The sequence below is a fragment of the Mustelus asterias genome, chromosome 5 (assembly GCF_964213995.1).
Source record: "Mustelus asterias chromosome 5, sMusAst1.hap1.1, whole genome shotgun sequence".
Taxonomy (NCBI): domain Eukaryota; kingdom Metazoa; phylum Chordata; class Chondrichthyes; order Carcharhiniformes; family Triakidae; genus Mustelus; species Mustelus asterias.
Window position 1 is genome coordinate 7,800,773 of NC_135805.1, and position 23,639 is coordinate 7,824,411.

The 23,639-nt window shown below is 46.1% G+C and overlaps 1 protein-coding gene across 1 annotated transcript in view; it reads left to right on the plus strand.

Annotated features, from left to right (window-relative positions):
• Positions 1-23,639, plus strand: part of LOC144493944 (dynein axonemal heavy chain 8-like) — a 1,661,706-nt gene that overhangs the window by 1,367,083 nt on the left and 270,984 nt on the right. The window contains exon 78 of the mRNA XM_078213521.1: positions 2,131-2,302. Within this exon, the coding sequence (XP_078069647.1) occupies positions 2,131-2,302 (172 nt within the window). The remainder of the gene's footprint in view (positions 1-2,130; positions 2,303-23,639) is intronic.

Sequence of the window (23,639 nt, forward strand, 5' to 3'; positions counted from 1 at the left end):
CAGAGCAGACTCGATGAGCCAAATGGCCTAATTCTGCTGCTTTATCTTAAGGTCGCACGGCCTAATTGTCCGACGCGGGAATCTCCCAGCCGGCTGCGCTAGAAAATTAGCACAATGGGATGGGAGAATCGCCCCCGTCATGCATACTCATTAAAAAACTATTTCACCAGATGTCATGGTAGCTTTGCAATTAACTCAGCAGCAAGAGAGAAATGTGTGGCTTCAGATCCAGGGTCAGTGTGGGTTCATGTCCAAGGACAATGGTGTAACAACACCAAAAGTTCTGAGGTACAGGTCAGGGATGGAGATGTTGACATTGACAGGGAGTTGGGGACCTGGTTATGGTCAATGTTAAGTATAGGGCTCACCATTTGTTGGGTCAGTAGGAAGATCTTCCTGCTACTATCACTGAAAAACAGTGCCTACCGACCGTTCCGGGGTGGACTGGAGGAGAATCTGCAAGATGACATTGCTAAACTGTACTTATTGTCTGCTCTGAGACTTCACTCCAGAATGGCAGGTTTGATTTGATTTATTATTGTCTGTATTAGCATGCAGTGAAAAGTATTGCTTCTATACAAAGCATACTGTTCATAGAGAAGGAAATGAGAGAGTGCAGAATGTAGTGTTACAGTCATAGCTAGGGTGCAGAGAAAGATCAACTTAACACAAGGTAGGTCCATTCAAAAGTCTGACAGTAGCAGGGTAGAAGCTGTTCTTGAGTCGGTTGGTACATGACCTCAGACTTTTGTATCTTTTTCCCGACGGAAGAAGGTGGAAGAGAGAATGTCCGGGATGCATGGGGTCCTTAATTATGCTGGCTGCTTTGCTGAGGCAGCGGGAAATGTAGACAGAGTCAATGGGTGGGAGGCTGGTTTACGTGATGGATTCGGCTACATTCACGACTTTTTGTAGTTCCTCGCGATCTTGGGCAGAGCAGGAGCCATACCAAGCTGTGATACAACCAGAAAGAATGATTTCTATGGTGCATCTGTAAAAATTGGAGAGAGTTGTAGCTGACATGCCAAATTCCCTTAGTCTTATGAGAAAGTTGGTGGGCTTTCTTAACTATCGTGTCGGGAGGGGGGACCAGGACAGGTTGTTTGGTGATCTGGACACCTAAAAACTTGAAGCTCTCGACCCTTTCTACTTCATCCCCGTTGACGTAGAGAGGGGCATGTTCTCCTCTACGCTTCATGAAGTCGATGACAATCTCCTTCACTTTGTTGACATTGAGGGAGAGATGATTGTTGCCGCACGAGTTCACCAGATTCTCTATCTTATTCCTGTACTCTGCCTCATCATTGTTTGAGATCTGTCCCATTACAGTGGTGTTGTCAGCAAACTTGAAAAATCGAATTGGAGGGGAATTTGACCACACAGTCATAGGTGTATAAGGAGTATAGTAAGGGGCTGAGAACACAGCCTTGGGGGGAACCGGTATTGAGGATCATGGAGGAGGTGTTGTTGCCTATCCTTACTGATTGTGGTCTGTGAGTTAGGAAGTTCAGGATCCAGTCACAGAGGGAGGAGCCGAGGCCCAGACCACGGAATTTGGAGATGCGTTTTGTGGGAATAGGGGAACAATGGTGTAGAAGCAGTATGTGAGATTATCCAGGAAGGGGGGGCGGGGGTGGGGTCATGGAGTTGGGGGGCTGGGGGAGAGGAGGGAGGTGGCAGAAGATGAGCAGACGGGAACAGTGGTTCAGGATATCCGGTGAAATAAAGTCAAAGAGGTTATGACAGCGGTTATATTCTCCTTTCTCCAAATCAATCAGACAGATTATGAAAGATTTCAGTGAATGAATGCCTGTCTAGGTGCCCATTAAGTATGGCGCCCAAACCTGTGACCATGTGAGGCAAGGGCAGGATCATCTGCTTTGTGCCCACTCTCAGTGCATGATTAGTCAGGCACCTCAGCCATGAATATTTAATTCTGCCTGCTGCATCATCACCATCCCACCTATGAACGCAAGTCCTGTACACTTCTGGACTTGTTGTTGGGTCACAGCGCTAAAACAAGATTCTGGCCAATGTTTTTAAAACAGATTTTACTGTTTAACAACATTCTTTTTCACTCTTGTATTGATATCATTTGCATTTGATTTCTCTCCATCTCTTGTATTCTAGGTTGGTGGGAGATGTGCTATTGGCTACTGGATTTCTATCGTATAGTGGTCCCTTCAATCAAACGTTTCGGGATATATTGCTGAGAGTAATCTGGGAAGCAGAGCTGCAGCGAAGGAGGATTCCTTATACAGACAATCTGAACATTATAGCCTTTTTGGTGGACCAGACTATGGTGAGACAGGCTCATTCATTCATATCTGTTAACTTTCCACAGCAATCAGTTTGAAGTGATGTGGCATAATCTTTGTATATCTCCACAATGTGTGCTCTGATTACATTTCTGCCTGAGTTATAAGTTATTAATAGCTGTCATGTCAAAGTCATACATCAGAATTTGATCATTTTCTTGCAAAACGTGGCAGCAAGCAGGAAAAGTGACACTTTCTCCATTGTATCGATGTAGTCAAAAGGAATTAAAGGGGTGGGTGCCATGACTTAATGCTGACGGGATTCTGATCGAGTCCATCTCACCAGCAAATTATTTTTTTCAAGACCAGGGTGCCATTTCTAAAGGCTATCCCAGTACACAAAAGTAAAAATAAAATACAATCCTGGACCCTCTGTCCCCCATGTAACACCCCCCCCAGCACTGGCAGGGCACTGCCTCCAGTAATACCTGACTGGCAGTGCCGAGAGGCAATGCCAGGAGGTTGTGCCCAGATACTGCTTGGACATGACCTTCTCTCCCATGGGCAATGCTCATGAACCTGAGTTCCTCCAGTGGGTTCTACCTGCCAGGTACACGCTGTGGAAGAGCAGTCATAACTCACATTGACATGCCCTCATACTGACGTGAATGGATAATCTAACAGATGAGCAGTTTTGGGCCCCATACCTGGGGAACGATGTACTGGCCTTGGAGGGGATCTAGAGGTTCGCAGGAATGATCCTGTGAACTTTCAGTGGGGGAGGGGGATAATTGGGTCACGCCTTCACATGAAACACAATTCGGAAAGCTTGCATGATTTTCTGCTCCTTTCACTGATCCTGCCCCATGAAAATGGGAACAGAAAAATCTCCCCCATAAAATCAGCACAGTAAGAGGCCAATCTGTGCTGGCTGAAAAATGAGCAACCCGGCCTAATCCCACTTGCCAGCATTATCCCTATCCCTGCAGGTTACAGTACTTGAGCTGTATATTCAAACACCTTTTAAATGAGGTGAGGGCTTCTGCCTCTATTCCCCTCTCAGGCAGTGAGTTATAGACTCCCACAATTTTTGTGTACAAAAGCTTTCCCTCATATACCCTTTAATCTTTCTACTGATCATTTGAAATCTCTGCCCCTTCGTCATTGACCTTTCTGCTAAAGTAAATGGGCGGCACGGTAGCACAGTGGTTAGCACTGCTGCTTCACAGCTCCAGGGTCCTGGGTTCGATTCCCGGCTTGGGTCACTGTCTGTGTGGAGTTTGCACATTCTCCTCGTGTCTGCGTGGGTTTCCTCCAGGTGCTCTGGTTTCCTCCCACAGTCCAAAGATGTGTGGGTTAGGTTGATTGGCCATGCTAAAATTGCCCCTTAATGTCCTGAGATGCGTAGATTAGTGGGTAAATATGTAGGGATAAGGGAGTAGGGCCTGGGTGGGATTGTGGTCGGTGCAGACTCGATGGGCCAAATGGCCTCTTTCTGCACTGTAGGGTTTCTATGATTCTTCTATTCTTCTTCTAAATAGACCCTTCCAATCCACTCTATCCATACCCGATTGCTGGAGTTGCGGATAGTGATGAACATTGTCAGAAAATACAGCAGGATATAGATGGGCGGGAAAACTGGGCGGAGAAATGGCAGATGGAATTTAATCCAGATAAATGTGAAGTGATGCATTTTGGGAGATCTAATGCAGGGGGGAGCTATACAATAAATGGCAGAACCATCAGGAGTATAGACACACAGAGGGATCTGGGTGTGCAAGTCCACAGATCCTTAAAGGTGGCAGCACAGGTGGAAAAGGTGGAGAAGAAGGCATATGGCATGCTTGCCTTTATTGGACGGGGCATAGAGTATAAAAGTTGGCATATGATGTTGCAGTTACATAGAACGTTGGTTAGGCCACATTTGGAATACTGCATCCAGTTCTGGTCGCCACACTACCAGAAGGACGTGGCGGCTTTGGAGAGAGTGCAGAAAAGGTTTACCAGGATGTTGTCTGGTATGGAGGGTATTAGCTTGAGAGAATGTTTGGAGAACTCTTAAAGCTGCAGTCGCCCACAAAGTTATGGGCCAAAGTTGAGATCCCAGTGTTCTTCCAATTCTGGCCCCTTGCACATTCCCGATTCTAATTGCTTCACCTCACGATGCTTCTCTCCTGATTAAGATGCTCGTTAAATCTTATCCCTCTGTCCAAGCATTAGGTCAGCTCTCCTAATAGCTGACCTAATGCTTGGACTTATGTGGCTTAGTGCCATGTTTTGTTCCGATGGAGCTGAAGTAAAAATCAAACCGGCGTGTTTTAACTCTCAGGCCTCATTTATTACCGTGGGCTGTCTAGGGGGAGGGAGGGTTGGCAGGAAATGGTGCCGATTTGCGCCATCCAAAAGCTGCTCACAAATATCAGGGAAGTCTCTCCCACGGGGGCAGCCATGCAGCAAGGAAGGCCTACGCTTTCTGTGTGGGGCCGAAAGGAAATCAGCTTTGGGTTTTTTCAGGCCAGCTTCTCCACCCAATGGGAACCTGACTGTTATCTCCTGATGTGGAGATGCCGGCGTTGGACTGGGGTAAACACAGTAAGAAGTTTAACAATACCAGGTTAAAGTCCAACAGGTTTATTTGGTAGCAAAAGCCACACAAGCTTTCGAGGCTCTGAGCCCCTTCTTCAGGTGAGTGGGAATTCTGTTCACAAACAGAACTTATAAAGACACAGACTCAATTTACATGAATAATGGTTGAAATGCGAATACTTACAACTAATCCAGTCTTTAAGAAACAAAACAATGGGAGTGGAGAGAGCATCAAGACAGGCTAAAAAGATGTGTATTGTCTCCAGACAAGACAGCCAGTGAAACTCTGCAGGTCCACGCAACTGTGGGAGTTACAAATAGTGTGACATAAACCCAATATCCCGGTTGAGCCGCTGCCCTCGACTTGACATGTATGCCCAAGCCGTCAGGAGGTGCGTCAACACCAAATTTATCAGCCGCACTCACAAGACAGCCCCGAACATCACCTAAGCACAACGTAACGCCATCCACGCTCTCAAGACCAACCGCAACATTGTCATCAAACCAGCAGACAAAGGAGGGGCCATCGTCATACTGAACAGAACGGATTACTGCAAAGAAGTGTACCGACAACTCAACAACGAGGAACACTACAGACAGTTACCTGCAGATCCGACCAAAGAACACACCCGTCAACTCAACACTCTGATCAAGACCTTTGATCCGGACCTTCAGAACACCCTCCGTGCTCTCATCCCACGTACTCCCCGCGTTGGAGATCTCTACTGCCTCCCGAAGATACACAAGGCAAACACACCCGGCCGTCCCATCGTATCGGGCAATGGGACCCTGTGCGAGAACCTCTCCGGCTATGTCGAGGGCATCCTGAAACCCATTGTACAAAGAACCCCCAGCTTTTGTCGCGACACTACGGACTTCCTACAGAAACTCGGCACACATGGAGCAGTTGAACCAGGAGCGCTCCTCGTCACAATGGATGTCTCAGCACTCTACACCAGCATCCCCCATGACGATGGCATTGCTGCAACGGCCTCAGTGCTCAGCGCCAACAACTGCCAGTTTCCAGATGCAATTTTACATCTCATCCGCTTCATCCTGGACCACAATATCTTCACCTTCAACAACCAGTTCTTCATCCAGACACACGGAACAGCCATGGGGACCAAATTTGCACCTCAATATGCCAACATCTTCATGCACAGGTTCGAACAAGACTTCTTCACCGCACGGGACCTTCAACCGATGCTATACACTAGATACATCGATGACATTTTCTTCCTTTGGACTCATGGTGAACAATCACTGAAACAACTCTATGATGACATCAACAAGTTCCATCCCACCATCAGACTCACCATGGACTACTCTCCGGAATCGGTTGCATTCTTGGACACGCGCATCTCCATTAAGGACGGTCACCTCAGCAACTCACTGTATCGCAAGCCCACGGATAACCTCACAATGCTCCACTTCCCCAGCTTCCACCCTAAACACGTTAAAGAAGCCATCCCCTACGGACAAGCCCTCCGTATACACAGGATCTGCTCGGATGAGGAGGATCGCAACAGACACCTCCAGACGCTGAAAGATGCCCTCATAAGAACAGGATATGGCGCTAGACTCATTGATCAACAGTTCCAACGCGCCACAGCGAAAAACCGCACCGACCTCCTCAGAAGACAAACACGGGACACAGTGGACAGAGTACCCTTCGTTGTCCAGTACTTCCCCGGAGCGGAGAAGCTACGGCATCTCCTCCGGAGCCTCCAACATGTCATTGATGAAGACGAACATCTCGCCAAGGCCATCCCCACACCCCCACTTCTTGCCTTCAAACAACCGCACAACCTCAAACAGACCATTGTCCGCAGCAAACTACCCAGCCTTCAGGAGAACAGTGACCAAGACACCACACAACCCTGCCACAGCAACCTCTGCAAGACGTGCCGGATCATCGACAGATGCCATCATCTCACGTGAGAACACCATCCACCAGGTACACGGTACATACTCTTGCAACTCGGCCAACGTTGTCTACCTGATACGCTGCAAGAAAGGATGTCCCGAGGCATGGTACATTGGGGAAACTATGCAGATGCTGCGACAACGGATGAATGAACACCGCTCGACAATCACCAGGCAAGACTGTTCTCTTCCTGTTGGGGAGCACTTCAGCGGTCACGGGCATTCGGCCTCTGATATTCGGGTAAGCGTTCTCCAAGGCGGCCTTCGCGACACACGACAGCGCAGAGTCGCTGAGCAGAAACTGATAACCAAGTTCCGCACACACAAGGACGGCCTCAACCGGGATATTGGGTTTATGTCACACTATTTGTAACTCCCACAGTTGCGTGGACCTGCAGAGTTTCACTGGTCTGGAGACAATACACATCTTTTTAGCCTGTCTTGATGCTCTCTCCACTCCCATTGTTTTGTTTCTTAAAGACTGGATTAGTTGTAAGTATTCGCATTCCAACCATTATTCATGTAATTTGAGTCTGTGTCTTTATAAGTTCTGTTTGTGAACAGAATTCCCACTCACCTGAAGAAGGGGCTCAGAGCCTCGAAAGCTTGTGTGGCTTTTGCTACCAAATAAACCTGTTGGACTTTAACCTGGTGTTGTTAAACTTCTTACTGTGTTATCTCCTGCACAGTCCTACCAGCAGGGGCTGCCAGAGGAGGTGGTGGAAGCAGACACACTAGCAACATTTCAGAGGCATCTGGATGGGTACATGAATAAAGATGGAATAGTGGGATACGGACCGAGAAAGGGCAGAAGGTTTTTTTTTAGTTTAGTTAGGACATCATGATCGGCACAGGCTTGGAGGGCCGAAGGGCCTGTTCTTGTGCTGTACTTTTCTTGTTCTTGCTCTTGTTCTTTAGCTATGAGGTGAGATTGAGTAAACTAGGGTTGTTCTCCCTGGAAAGATGGAGGTTGAGGGGCGACCTAATAGAAGTTTATAAAATTATGAAGGGCATAGATAGGGTGAACAGTTGGAAGCTTTTTCCCAGGTCAGAAATGACAAACACAAGGCAAGGGGGGCAAGGTTCAATACAGATATGTGGGGGACGTTTTTTTTTTACACAGAGGGTGATGGGGGCCTGGAATGCACTACCAAGCAAGGTGGTTGAGGCAGACACGCTAGGATCATTTAAGACTTATCTAGATTGCCACATGAACAGACTGGGAATAGAGGGATACAAACGGATGGTCTAGTTAGGAACATATGATCGGTGCAGGCTTGGAGGGCCAAAGGGCCTGTTCCTGTGCGGTTTTGTTCTTTGTTCTACCTCTTAATTGTGTACATCTCAATTAAATCTCCCCTCAGCCTCTTCTGTTTGAAGGAGAACAACCCCAGACAATCCAATCTTTCCTCATAGTTGCAATTTTCTAGCTCTGGCAACATTCTTGTAAATTTCCCCTGAGCCCTCTCTAATGTACGCAGTATTCAAGTTATGGTCCAACTAATTCTGTATATAGTTCCAGCATTATTTACCTCCCTGCAATTTTAATCCCTTCCTCAGGTAATAAATGAAAAGATTCCATATGCCACCTTAACCACCTTGTTAAGCTATTCTGCTACCCTGAGTGAGCTATGGACATTCAATCCAAAGTGTCACTCTTCCACTTACCCCTCAGTATCCTCCCATTTTTTGTTATTCTTTGTCTTGTTTGATCTCTCCAAATGTATAACGTCACATTTCTTTGGGTTGAATTCCATGTGCCACTTTTCTGCCCAACTGACCAGTCCATTGATACCTTCCTGAAGCCTGCAGCATTCCTCCTCATTATCAATCACAAAGCCAATTTTTGATTTATGATCATCACATGTATTAGTATACAGTGAAAAGTATTGTTTCTTGCATGCTCTACAGACAAAGCATACCATTCATAGAGAAGGAGAGACTGTAGTGTTACAGTCTTAGGAGAAACTTGAATGTAGTGTTACAGTCATAGCAAAGGGTGAAGAGAAAGATCAACTTAATGCAAGCTAGGTCCATTCAGAAGTCTGATGGCAGCAGGGAAGAAGCTGTTCTTGAGTTGGTTGGTACATGACCTCAGACTTTTGTATCTGTCATTCGAACATATAAACAATAAGCAGAAGTAGGCTATGCAATCCTCAAGCCTGCTCTGCCATTTAATAATACCATGACTGATCTGATAGTAACTTCAAATCTGCACCCTGCCTAACCCAAATCATCTCTCACCCTCTTATTTATCCAAATTCTATCCACCTCTGCTTCCGTAATCTTATCAGGAAGGGTTTCCAAAGACTCACGATCATCCGAGTTAAGACAATTTTGCCTCATCTCCGTTTTAAAGCAAGCAACTCTTTATTTTTAAACAGTGACCCTTAGTTTTAGATTCTCCTAAAAGAGAAAACATCCTCTCCACATCCATTCTGTCAGTATCCCTCAGGGTGTTATATGTTCCAATCATGTCACATCTTACTCTAATAAATTCCAGCTTATACAAGTCTAGCCTTTCGATTCTTTCCTCAAAAGAAAACCCACCCGTTTTGGGTATTAGTCTGGTAAACCTTCTCTGAAGGTTACCAATTCATTACATCCTTCTTTAAAGTGACCAATACTTTATTCAGTGATGCAAACACTGACAGCTGAAACATAACCTCCTTCATTTAATATTATAATTCCCCTTGCAATCGATGATAACATTCTATTAACTTTCATAGAAACGAGAAGCAGGAGAAGGCCATTTGGCCCTTGAACCTGCTCCACCATTCATTTTGATCCCCCCTTTCACAATGGCAGTTGCACAGAGTTGCAGTTGGATAAGATAATGGTGGATAGGATGGCAGGTGTGTATGGTGGTAGGTGGATGGGGTTGGTGAGATGGGTGGACACTCAGCTGGAGTCAGGTGGGGATTAGTCAGACCCGATTCCTGATTGGTAGTAGGTTTGGGGGTTGAAGGCGAGATTGAGTAGTGGGGTGACTCAGGTCATGGTATGGAAGCTCCTTGGTCAAGCTGTGTAGTTGAAGTGTTGGGGAGTTCATGAGAGAAGTTAAGGTGTGTGGGGGGGGTGGCTGGAGATCAGTTGTTTAGTTACCTGAGAGTTTAATTAGAAATTTACTGACCAACAATTCTTGGGACCTATCGAGTTAAGTAAGTCAGAACTCAAATCCTCAACTCCAACTCTGATTCAGAGACTTTGTTGGAAGGTCACAACATTCGAGGGAATTATCCATTAGAGGTTCAAACTTCCAATGTGTCAGGAGATTCAGGGAATCCTGAAGCACAGGTTGGGGCTCCAACAATCCAAAGATCAGAAGATCCAGGCTAGCAGTTATTTTATCCATTAAATGTCAACCATGTAATGAGAGACAGAAATCACATGTAGGCCACATCATCTAGTGTGGAAGATTCCATCACCATAGAATCATAGAGCTTTACAGCATGGAAACAGGCCCTTTGGCTCAACTTGTCCACGCCACCATTTGTTTAGCCACTTAGCTCGTCCCAATTGCCCACATTTAACCCATATCCCTCTATAACCAACTTACCCATGTAACTGTATAAATGCTTTTAAAAAGACAAAATTGTACCCGCCTCTACGACTACTACCTCTGGCAGCTTGTTCCAGACACTCACCACCCTCTGTGAAAAAATTGCCCCCCTGGAACTTTGTGTATCTCTCCCCTCTCACCTTAAACCTATACCCTCTAGTTTTAGACTCGCCTACCTTTGGGAAAAGATGTTGACTATCTAGCTGATCTATGCCCCTCATTATTTTATAGATCTCTATAAGATCACCCCTAAGCCTCCTACGCTCCAGAGAAAAAAGTCCCAGTCTATCCAGCCTCTCCTTACAACTCAAACCATCAAGTCCCGGTAGCATCCTTGTAAATCTTTTCTGCACTCTTTCTAGTTAATATCCTTTTGAAGTCGGTAAAAATACCTCTGAGGCTGGTATGAGTCAAAATACAGTCAGGCTTTATTCACACAAGCTTGAGGGAGAACCTGACCCCTTGAAAGCGGAAGCCAAAGTTCTCTCTGAACACAAGAAGCGTGGACATTTATACATCAGGGTTCCCAATACAAGGGCCATAAAGCAAAGTCCAGTTAACAGTCCTTGATCATAAATTATAGTTCCTTTAACAACTTCTGATAGTCTCTGGATCATGGTTAGAGATTATCTGGTATCCTTGGGTCATAAAGCACAATTCTCCTGGTAGTTGTAGTCAAGGTGCAACCTCTGATCCCCCGCTCTTCCCGTGGATTTTCCTTTGAAGTAACTGTGTGCGATTGCAGCTGTCCCGGTGGGAGTCCTCCTTCAAACGGCCATTCTCGCACTCTACCATTTGGTAGCTGCTTCCTTTGTTTAAATCATAGACAAGCCTACGGGAAAGAAAGACTTACAACCCAATATCTATATTTAACTGTCTGTTTTATCAGAAATTAGAGAAAAAACAAGCGAGGGAACCATGAACAAATGGCTTATACTACTACCAGGAGCAATATAAACAAAGGGGAGACTAGCCATAAGGAAGGGTTATGTTTATGATACATTCCAGGTACAAAGTTCAACCTTTTAGGTACAAAATACGTTGAGTACAAAAAAAATTAACCCTTTTCCTTCTTCAATCCCCCATTTTGGTCAGAGGCCAAATGCAAACATGGCCCCATGACCAATTTAGAGCCAAATGTTACCAGCACATGGGCCTACCCCCTTTGTCAGGAAGTCTGCCCTTTCTGCCTGCACACTTGCACTTGGCATAATCCGGGCTGTTACCGTTTTACAACAAGCATTCAATAATGCCATACAAATACAACATGCGATAACAATGACAATTAATACAATTAACCCGTGCATCAAGTATGATCCCCATGACCCAAACCATTGCCCCAGCCATCCCGGAGGGTTATAATTATGATATTGGCTCCCTTCACCTTGTATTGTCATCGCCACTCGTTTGATATGATCTGCCAAACAAGTTATATTTTCCGAACCATCTGGGATATATATGCAGCATTCAGATCCAATTACAGTGCACGCTCTTCCCTAAGAAGCCAACACATAATCGAGTGCCAATCGGTTCTGTAAAGCAACAGTCCGGATAGCTACAACTTCGGCTGATACTTCAGAGATGGCAGTGCTCACCTCCTCAAACCCATCTCTAGTTTCATTCGCAATTCTCTCCAAGGTCGAGGCCATAAGTATAAGTTCCTGAGCTGCTTTTGCTGTCCCGTAAAGTGGGAAAGCTATCATGAAGAACCATTCTGTCTCAGTAATGGCTTGCTTAGTCCTAAGCAGGTGTATCTTGGGGTGGTCCCGTAAGTCGGTGTAATGGTGAATATAGGGTACCACATATGCCAAATAACACGATCCTGCCCAATCCCAAGGAAGCCATGGGTAGGCATTGTTTCCACAGACACAACAGGTACCATTATATGCAGTCATGCTGCTCATATAAGTAAAGGAGAGGCTGACCAGGACATCAGCAGTGGGGCAATGGATTGTAATCTGTTGCACCAAAAGCCAGGCACCACTGAGGACATTAATCTGCTGGGTACAGTAGCTGAGGCCCACAGGTATGGTTCCATTCCTTACCAGGCAGATAGATCCCCCTTGTTGATTTTCCACAACGAAGTGGGGTGGGGAATCTGATCTATCATAGCTAGGCTGGTAATGGTTTGTAATGGCTGATAGAGTGCATCCTCCGCCTCCTAACCCTGAAACAGCATCACTGTCGCTGACATTGAAAGTACCTTGCATAGTAGTAGCTGATGGGGTTTTAAATGCCACTTTCCTTGTCCCGTTCTGGGTTCCATTCTGATTCAAAACCCACTCTACCATTTCCAGAGTTGACAAAGGGATAGGGAATAAAGGACTTCCCCCATTTCCTCCGTGCGTGGGAATGTGTGAGCAGACCCAGCACTTGCTCAAATTTGACTGTAATGCATACAAGTGAGACATATACATGAAAGTGTTCACAGGATGGGGCCTGATTTTAGAGGATTGGTACAATGAGCGCTTGGATCGGCCAAATCTCGTGTTAATGTACTCATCCTCCTGAGCCTTCCACTGATGCCGGGTACAGGTTGATCCCAGTCCCTCAGCCAAACACCGAAAATTCCAGATACACCAAGTTACATTGCATGGGAGACCCCAAATCACCTTGCCCCTCCAACAGAGTTGGCAACATGGTATGGTTAAGAAATCCCGAGCAGCGGTCCCTACGGGTTACCTCCCAGGGACCTATTCCATGTGTCGGAAGGTTACAATAGACAGAGCCATCGTTACAGAGATGCTTGCGATGCTCTGTCCCCAAGTCTACACAATTCCACCTGTACTTCCCCTCCGTAACTAGCAGGGCAAGGGTCGTGAGAAGCAGCAAGAAAATCATCCTATCACTTAACTAATAACCCGCGTGACCGTTATACAATGGTCCAAAGGCTATACCGCCCGCGCGCCACTGCCCGCGAACCCGCTCAGCTTGCTTGGAGGTCAACCGTCTCGCGTATCTGTGAATTGAGCACATTACATAATTTTTTGCATTTGGCACTGGTATATTCTTTTAATTGAGTCCAATGTTTCCAGACACCCCTGCCCTGCATATCCACGCAGGCACAAGTATCGCCACTAATTATGACCTCATAGGGGCCATTCCATTTGGGGGCGAACCCAGGTTTCCCAGGTAACGTCTTCACCATAACCTTGCTGCCCGCCGGGGGTACCTCAGGGGTCTGTTCTAGCTTATTTTGCTCATCCTTTGCTACTTGGTTTTCTCTTACTGCTTTTTGCATATTCTTCAGTTGGGCGCTTAATTCTAAAACATATCATCTAATTCTATCCCGTAATGGGCCTACATCCGCCCCACCGGTAATAGTGGACTCGGGCAGTTGCATAGCCCTTCCGGTCATTAACTCATATGGTGTCAACCCGGTGGTTCGATTCGTAGTGGCTCTGAGCTTCATTAATATAATGGGTAACACCTCGGTCCATCCCTTTCCTGAGTCCTGCATGGCCTTAGCTAGGAAGGTCTTGAGTGTTCTATTCATACGCTCCACCATTCCTGAAATGTGAGGATGGTAGGGTATGTGAAATTTCTGTTTTATCCCCAGAAGTTGACAAATGGTTTTTACTACCCTTCCCGTGAAGTGGGTGCCCTGATCAGAGTCTATTGTAACGGTACCCCCCACCTCGGGATAACTTCCTCAGCTAATATTCTTGCACAGTAGTGGCTGAACAATTTTTAGTCAGGAATGTCTCTACCCATCTGGTGAACTGGTCAATTATCACCAAGCAGTAGGTTTTCCCGTGCGACTGAGGAAGCGGTCCTGTGAAATCAATTTGTAGATGTTCCCAGGGACCCTTACGGTGAGGCTGGTGCCCGATCCTAATTTTTACAGGCCTCCCTGGATTATACTGGGCACAGGTTATACACCGATGACAATATCGTGCAATATCCCGTCCCATTCCTTTCCACCACCACTCTTTCCCTATACTGGTCGTCATGGCATCCCTTCCCACATGTGTCAGTCCATGATGTAACTGCATCAGTGTGTGCTGGATACATTCTGATGCTAGAACTCTGTCATGTAGTCTCCATACACCCTTTTCATCAGGCGTAGCTCCTTGAGCTTTCCACCTTACGTGCTCTTCTTCAGGTGTGTCAGCATGTAACTGGGAGATATCTATCAGGGGTTCAGCTTCAACCGAGGCAGCCGACACGGCTTGCACTTCTGTTTCTAAAGCTGATTGTGCTGCTTTGTCGGCCGCCTAGTTTCCCTTAAAAATATACCATTCAGAGCTTTGCTTATCTGGTTCCTTTTGTTGTGCCTTTACCTTCAATACCGCAGCTTCCAATGGGAGCTCACTGGCATCCAATAAGGCGTTGATTATCTGTCCATGCTTAACTGGAGTGCCTCCTGTTGTAACGAATCCCCTTCGTCCCCAAACGGTCATATAGTCATGCACAATTCCAAATGCATACCTACTGTCGGTGTAAATGTTGACCCTTTTTCCCGCCGCCTCAGTAAAAGCCTGGGTCAGGGCTACCAGTTCGGCCACTTGTGCTGACATACCTCCCTCGATCCTTCCTGCTCAGATCACTTGTAAGCTCACGTCTACCACCGCCCATCCCGTTCGCGGTGACCCGTCTACATACTTCCGTGACCCATCCACAAACAGGGTCTCCTCCGGTGACTCCAAGGGCACATCCTTTATCTTATTTTCCTCTATCTCCTCATCTACGTTGCCGCACGTGTGTGGTTTCCCTTCACTTAAAATTCCTTCGGCGGGCTTCTCTTTCATGTCTCATACGATGATGATGGACTTAGTGGGGGGAAGAAGTACTGCCTCCCACTTGGCCCTTCTCATATTTGAGACAGATCGCAATTTCCCCGTGTTTAACATTTCCACCAAGGTATGTTTGGTGTGCAAGACTATATTTCCCATCATTACAATGGGCTCGCTGACTTGTACTGCCCAAGCTGCACAATCCAATGCGGCTATACATTTGGGTAACCCAGTTACTACGGGGCCCTCCGCGGTGGAATAATAACCCACCGGCCGCTGTTTATCCCCATGGACTTGGGTCACTACCGCCGGATAAAATCCTCCTTCATTGTTACAATAGATATGGAAATCCTGACTAACATCTGGTAACCCAAGTCCCGGAGCCAACATTAATCCTACCTTCAATTTACTATATGCCTCTTCCTGTTCTAATCCCCACTCCACAGCTTCCAAAGCGGGTTTCCCCCCTTTTAATAGCCTTTGGATTGGCTCAACTAATTTAGCATATTCTGGTATGAAGTTGCGGCTGTAATTAAACAATCCTAAAACCTTTCTTACCCCTCGGACAGTTACTGGCCTCAGCATTTGTTGCATTGCCGTTTTCCTGTCTATGGGCATTTCCTTGGTCCCTTTGGATATTAAATGTCCCAAATATAATACCTGTAGTTTTCATATTTGGGCCTTTTTTGGGTTTACCTTTAATCCTCGATCTTCTAAGTGCTTCAAGACCGAATATAATGCTGTCTGATGTCCCATTTTAGTTTCAGAGGCTATCAAAATGTCATCTACATGTTGTAAAATTGTGCTCCCTTCCGGGAGCTCCACTTGTTCCAGTACCTTACTCATTACTCGGTGAAATATGGCCGGACTATTATGGAATCCCTGAGGGAGCCTAGTCCATGTATACTGCTTATCACCTACTGTAAAAGCAAATTTATCCTGTGAATCAAAATCCAACGGGATGGACCAAAACCCATTGGCAATGTCTAATACCGTAAAAGTCTCATGGGATGGTGACAATCCGTTTAGGATAGTGGAGGGGCTGGCCACAATGGGATGTAGTTTAGGAGTTACATTATTTAAAGCGGTATATTCAATGGTTAATCGGTAACTCCCATCCGGTTTGGACACTGGCCAAGTAGGGGAGTTAGTGGTACTAGTAGCCTCCTGCAGGATCCCCCTCTCCACCAATCCCTTCACAATTTCCTCAACTGCCTTCTTGGCTTCGGGCTTAATCGGATATTGTCGGTGAGGTTTATGCTCAGGACCTTCCACTATTATGGGGTCAATCTTAATTAGCCCGGTATCTAGTTTAGTTTTTACCCAGACCCCTGGGACAGAGGCGCAGATGGCGCCAAATCCATTATCTTCTAACTGCCAGTCGCGTCCTATTACAGATGCGGCATGGACGATTCCTAAATAGTTTCCATAGGTTCCCACCCTGTCCTTTCTCCCGCCAGGACGGGGCCAAATTAATTTGCCCTTCCCACAATCTATTAAAACTTCGTATTCCTTCATCAGGTCATTTCCCATAATAGTTCCTTCATTATTTTTACATACATAAAATCGCATAGTGATATACAGGTTATTAATTTCTACTAGGGTGGTTTCACTTAAGTAGGCAGGGGTCTTCTGTCCGTTAATTCCTCTTACACAAATCATTTTATTGGTGGTGGGTAAGGGTAGGTCAGTGATAGATATGGAGGCTCCTGTGTCCACCAGCATTTCACATTGTCGGCCCCCTACTAGTGCAGACACGTAGATTCTACCCTCCTTCTTACCGAAACTCGTGGGGGCTGCCCCTTGTCAGTTTACCCCTTCCGTGACGGCGGGGGAAGCCTGACTAGGTCATCCGTGTTTGATCCAACAAGTGGCCTCTGTGTGGCCATCCTTACTGCAAAATTGGCAAGTAAGGCCCTTCCTTCTACCCCCCTTCGGAGCCCTACAATCTCTGACAAAGTGGCCTGGCTTTCCACAATTGTGGCATGTTTTATTTGGTTTAATTCCTTTACCATTTGCACTAACAGTTTCCTGTTTTATTCGTGGGTAGGGTTTTTCACCTGATTCGTCTTTAATTCCAGATGCCCATTCTACTAACTCATCATAGCCCCGGGTACTGAGAATTCCCATTTTAAGGATTTTTTAGTGAGCTGGCGACAGCCCATCTTTAAATGCTTGTAAAAAGGCTCTATCTGTTCGGGCAGTGTCGGGCACTCCTAAACATTCTTGATATACTCTAAAGAATCGTTCCCCAAATTCAGAGGCTCCTTCACCCTTTTGTTGTTTAGTATTGGTAATTCTGGACCAGTTGGTTGGTGCGTTGCCAAAGACTCGTTGGACTTCTGCCTTAAACCGAGTAAATGGTTCAATCATTGCCTCGATGTCGGCGTTTGTCGCTGTAGGGGACGTCCACCTTCCGCCTCGGTAATCCAACCGAGCTTGGTCGGCAGCATTAACCTGGCCCGCTCCATCACCCATTAGTCTCCACTTATCCTGTGGGCAAGCGGCCCGTACCAACTGGTGTATATCCCCCAAGTGTAACTGGTGTCCAACCCAAATGGTATCCAGTTCTGCCCAAAATTTGCTATTGTTACTCCGAGGCTGGAGCTTTCCCAGGGAAGCCAAAACTTGTTGTCTTTCTCCTGGGGTAAAGGTGTGGTATCGGGCAGTGGGGTTCTGCAATGTCCCACCCCGAGTTATAGGAGCAAGATCATAGACCTCTTCCTCATCGGGGTCGAAGTCTACTACGGGTGCTGTGGGTTTTATGGCCATCCTATAGGGAGGCAAGGATCCCCAGCCGGGGTCCTCCAAACTTTGGTTTCTCTTTTCTAATTCTCTAATACGTGATTCCAACAATTTGATTTTCGCTTTGTCGTCAGCCCAGTTCTTACCCGAGACTGAGACCTGTTCAATTAATCCAGTTAATTGGTGAACCAAGAGAACTCCAATTTTCTTAGTCCTGTCTTTCTTTTCTTTTTCCAACCATTTCCGTTGTTGGTCTAGCGGGTGAAACAGGTCCCACCCCCCTTTTCTCATCTGTTTAATAAGTTTATCCCTCTCAGACATATATTCATTTATCAGGGAGCCCGGGGGCCCCCACTGTCCTTGTGATCCCGCCATAATATAGATAGGTTTTATACTCACCACCTGGAGTCTTCTACTCCCCCTTTTCACTCTCCCAGTCCGAGGTTGCTCTTATCCGAGTCTAGTGATACCTGTCAGGGGCGATCAAATCCCTCCGTACTACCGCTTACACTATTAAGCCGGCTTCTACTCCGGGGATCACTTCGACAGTCTCTCTCTCAGACAGACAGTTTCTTTCTCACTCACGTCTGAACATCACATCTCAGGCAGCTTTTCTCCAGTCTTTATACCCACTTCAAAATCCTGCCCTCAGCGTGGGGGATTTCCCCTCTTAACTTTTGGTCGAAGGCTGGGTATAAAAGACAAATGCCTCCTTGTCCGTATATGTTCAGTTCAGACGTCTTTCACACTCACACTCTCTCATCACATATGCTTACCCCACTGTAGTTTGACTCACCCTATTAGGTTCAGAACTCTATTCCAGTGCCCAGGTTGTGGCCATTCAACCTGGGCCCGCAAACAGAGTCCCCGCAAACAGATCCCGGGGTGTCTCCCGGCTTTCAGCACCAAATGGAAGTTGGTAAAAATACCTCTGAGGCTGGTATGAGTCAAAATACAGTCAGGCTTTATTCTCACAAGCTTGAGGGAGAACCTGACCCCTTGAAAGCGGAAGCCAAAGTTCTCTCTGAACACAAGAAGCGTGGACATTTATACATCAGGGTTCCCAATACAAGCCATAAAGCAAAGTCCAGTTAACAGTCCTTGATCATAAATTATAGTTCCTTTAACAGCTTCTGATAGTCTCTAACCATGATCCAGAGACTATCTGGTATCCTTGGGTCATAAAGCACAATTCTCCTGGTAGTTGTAGTCAAGGTGCAACCTCTGGTCCCCCGCTCTTCCCGCGGCTTTTCCTTTGAAGTGACTGTGTGCGATTGCAGCTGTCCCAGTGGGAGTCCTTCAAACGGCCATTCTCGCACTCTACCATTTGGTAGCTGCCTTTGTTTAAATCATAGACAAGCCTACGGGAAAGAAAGACTTACAACCCAACATCTATATTTAACTGTCTGTTTTATCAGAATGATATAAACAAGCGAGGGAACCATGAACAAATGGCTTATACAACTAAAAGTTAAAGATGAAAGACATGAACAAATGGCTTATACTACTACCAGGAGCAATATAAACAAAGGAGAGACTAGCCATAAGGAAGGGTTATGTTTATGATACATTCCAAGTACAAAGTTCAACCTTTTAGGTACAAAATACGTTGAGTACAAAAAAACATTAACCCTTTCCCTTCTTCACCTTTCTATAATAGGGTGACCAGAACTGTGCACAGTATTCCAAGTGTGGCCTTACCAATGTCTTATACAACGTCAATAAAACATCCCAACTCCTGTATTCAATGTTCTGACCAATGAAACCATGCATGCCAAATGTCTGCTTCACCACTCTGTCCACCTGTAACTCCACTTTCAAGGAGCTATGAACCTGTACCCCTAGATCTCTTTGTTCTATAATTCTCCCCAACGCCTAATATTAACTAAGTCCTGCCATTGTTCGATCTACCAAAATACATCACCTCACATTATCTAAATTAAATTCCATCTGCCATACATTGGCCCACTGGCCCAATTGATCAAGATCCCATTGCAATCCTAGATAACCGTCTTCACTGTCCTATGCCACCACCAATCTTGGTGTCATCTGCAAATTTGCTAACCATGCTTCCTAAATTCTCATCCAAATGATTAATATAATTGACAAATAACAACGGACCCAGCACTGATCCCTGAGGCACACCACTGATGACTGGCCTCCAGTTGGAAAAACAGCCCTCCACAACCACCTTCTGTCATCAAGCCAATTTTGTATCCATTTGGCTACCTCACCCTGGACCTGAGAGATTTAACCTCATCAACAACCTACCATGCGGTACCTTGCCGAAGGCCTTGCTAAAGTCCATGTAGACAACGTCAACTGCACTGCCCGCAAAACAAAGAACAAAGAAAGAACAAAGAAAATTACAGCACAGGAACAGGCCCTTTGGCCCTCCAAGCCTGCACCGACCATGCTGCCCGACTTAACTAAAACACCCTACCCTTCCGAGGACCATATCCCTCTATTCCCATCGATGTATTTGTCAAGACGCCCCTTAAAAGTCACTATTGTATCTGCTTCCACTACCTCCCCCGGCAGCGAGTTCCAGGTACCCACCACCCTCTGTGTAAAAAAACTTGCATCGTACATCTCCTTTAAACCTTGCCCCCCCTCACCTTAAAGCTATGCCCCCAGTAATTGACTCTGCACCCTGGGAAAAAGCTTCCGACTATCCACTCTGTCCATGCCCCTCATAATCTTGTCGACTTCTATCAGGTCGCCCGTCAACCTCCATCGTTCCAGTGAGAACAAACCAAGCTTCTCCAACCTCTCCTCATAGCTAATGCCCTCCATGCAACATCCTGGTAAATCTTTTCTGTACCCTCTCCAAAGCCTGCACATCCTTCTGGTAGTATAGCGACCAGAATTGAACACTATATTCCAAGTGCAGCCTAACTAAGGTTCTATAAAGCTGTAACATGGACTTGCCAATTTTTAAACTCAATGCCCCAGCCGATGATGTATGCCTTCTTGACTACCTTCTCACCTGCATTGCCACTTTCAGTGACCCGTGTACCTGTACACCCAGATCTCTTTGCCAATCAATACTCTTAAGGTTCTGCCATTTACTGTAAGTTTCCTATCTGTATTAGACCTTCCAAAATGCATTACTTCACATTTGTCCAGATTAAACTCGAATCTGCCAAGTCTCCAACCAATCCGTGGTACAACAGGTGATCAAGAAGGCAAATGGGATGTTGGCCTATATTGCGAGGGGGATAGAATATAAAAGCAGGGATGTCTTGATGCACCTGTACAGGGCATTGGTGAGGCCGCAGCTGGAATACTGTGTGCAGTATTGGTCCCCTTATATGAGGAAGGATATATTGGCATTGGAGGGAGTGCAGAGAAGGTTCACCAGGTTGATACCGGAGATGAGGGGTTTGGATTATGAGGAGAGGCTGAGGAGATTGGGTTTGTACTCGTTGGAGTTTAGAAGGATGAGGGGGGATCTTATGGAGACTTATAAGATAATGCGGGGGCTGGACAGGGTGGAGGCGGAGAGATTCTTTCCACTTAGTAAGGAAGTTAAAACTAGAGGACACAGCCTCAAAATAAAGAGGGGTCGGTTTAAGACAGAGTTGAGGAGGAACTTCTTCTCCCAGAGGGTGGTGAATCTCTGGAATTCTCTGCCCACTGAGGTGGTGGAGGCTACCTCGCTGAATATGTTTAAAGCGCGGATGGATGGATTCCTGATCGGTAAGGGAATTAAGGGTTATGGGGATCAGGCGGGTAAGTGGTACTGATCCACGTCAGATCAGCCATGATCTTATTGAATGGAGGGGCAGGCTCGAGGGGCTAGATGGCCTACTCCTGCTCCTATTTCTTATGTTCTTATGTTCTTATGTCCTGCTGTATCCTCTGATGGTCCTCATCGCTATCTGCCAATCCACCAAACTTTGTTACATTTTTCTCCAAATCATTTATGTATATATTACAAACAGCAATGGTCCCAGCACTGATCCCTGAGGAACACCACTTGTCACAGCCCTCCATTCGGAAACACATCCTTCCACTGCAACCCTGTCTTCTTTGACCGAGCCAGTTTTGTATCCACCTTGCCAGCTCACCTCCTGCACCAGTCTGCCATGAGGGACCTTGTCAAAGGCCTTACTGAATCCATGTGGACAACATCTACTGCGCTACCCTCAATCATATTCGTCACTTTCTCAAAAAACTCGATCAAGTTAGTGAGACACGACCTCCCCTTCACAAAACCATGTTGCCTCTCACTAACACGTCCACTTATTTCAAAGTGGGAATAAATCCTGTCTCGAAGAATCATAGAGTCACAGAGGTTTACAGCATGGAAACAGGCCCTTTGGACCAACTTGTCCATGCCGCCCTTTTTTTAAAAACCCCTAAACTAATCCCAATTGTCCGCACTTGGCCCATATCCCTCTATACCCTTCGTACCCATGTAACTATCTAAATGCTTTTTAAAAGATACAATTGTACCCGCCTCTACTACTACCTCAGGCAGCTTGTTCCAGACACACCACCCTCTGTGAAAAAATTGCCCCTCTGGGCACTTTTGTATCTCTCACCTTAAACCTATGCCCTCTAGTTTTAGACACCCCTACCTTTGGGAAAAGATATTGACTATCTACCTTGACTATGCCCCTCATTATTTTATAGACCTCTATAAGGTCACCCCTCAGCCTCCTACCCTCCAGAGAAAAAAGTCCCAGTCTATTCAACCTCTCCTTGTAACTCAATCCATCAAGTCCTGGTAGCATCCCAGAAAATCGTTTCTGTACTCTTCCTAGTTTAATAATATCTTTTCTATAATAGGGTGACCAGAATTGTACACAGTATTCCAAGTGTGGCCTTACCAATGTCTTGTACAACTTCAACAAGACGTCCCAACTCCTGTATTCAATGTTCTGACCGATGAAACCAAGCATGCCAAATGCCTTCTTCACCACTCTGTCCACCTGTGACTTCACTTTCAAGGAGCTATGAACATGTACCCCTAGATCTCCTTGTTCTGTAACTCTCCCCAACGCCCTACCATTAACTGAGTAAGTCCTGCCCTGGTTCAATCTACCAAAATGCATCACCTCGCATTTGTCTAAATTAAACTCCATCTGCCATTCGTCAGCCCACTGGCCCAATTGATCAAGATCCCGTTGCAATTGGAGATAACCAGGCCAGGTGTTAGATTTGGAGGTAGGTGAGCACTTTGGTGACAGTGACCACAATTCGATTACGTTTACTTTAGCGATGGTAAAGGATACGTATACACCAAAGGGCAAGAGTTATAGCTGGGGGAAAGGAAATTATGATGCGATGAGGCGAGATTTAGCTGGCATAGGTTGGGGAAGGAAACTGCAGGGGATGGGCACAATTGTAATGTGGAACTTGTTCAAGGAACAGCTCCTATGCGTCCTTGATAAATATGTACCTGTCAGGCAGGGAGGAAGCAGACGTGTGAGGGAACCGTGAGGGAACTAAGGCGGTTGAATCTCTTGTGAAGAGGAAGAAGGAGACTTATGTTAAGATGAGACGTGAAGGCTCAGTTAGGGCGCTTGAGAGTTACAAGTTAGCCAGGAAGGACCTAAAGAAAGAGTTAAGAAGAGCCAGGAGGGGACATGAGAAGTCTTTGGCGGGTAGGATCAAGGAAAACCCTGAAGCTTTCTATCAGTATGTCAGGAGTAAAAGAATGACTCGGGTAAGATTAGGGCCAGTCAAGGACAGGAGTGGGAAGTTGTGCGTGGAGTCTGAAGAGATAGGAGAGGCACTAAATGAATATTTTTCGTCGGAATTCACACTGGAGAGGCACAGTGTTATTGAGGGGAGTACTGAGATGCAGGCTGTTGG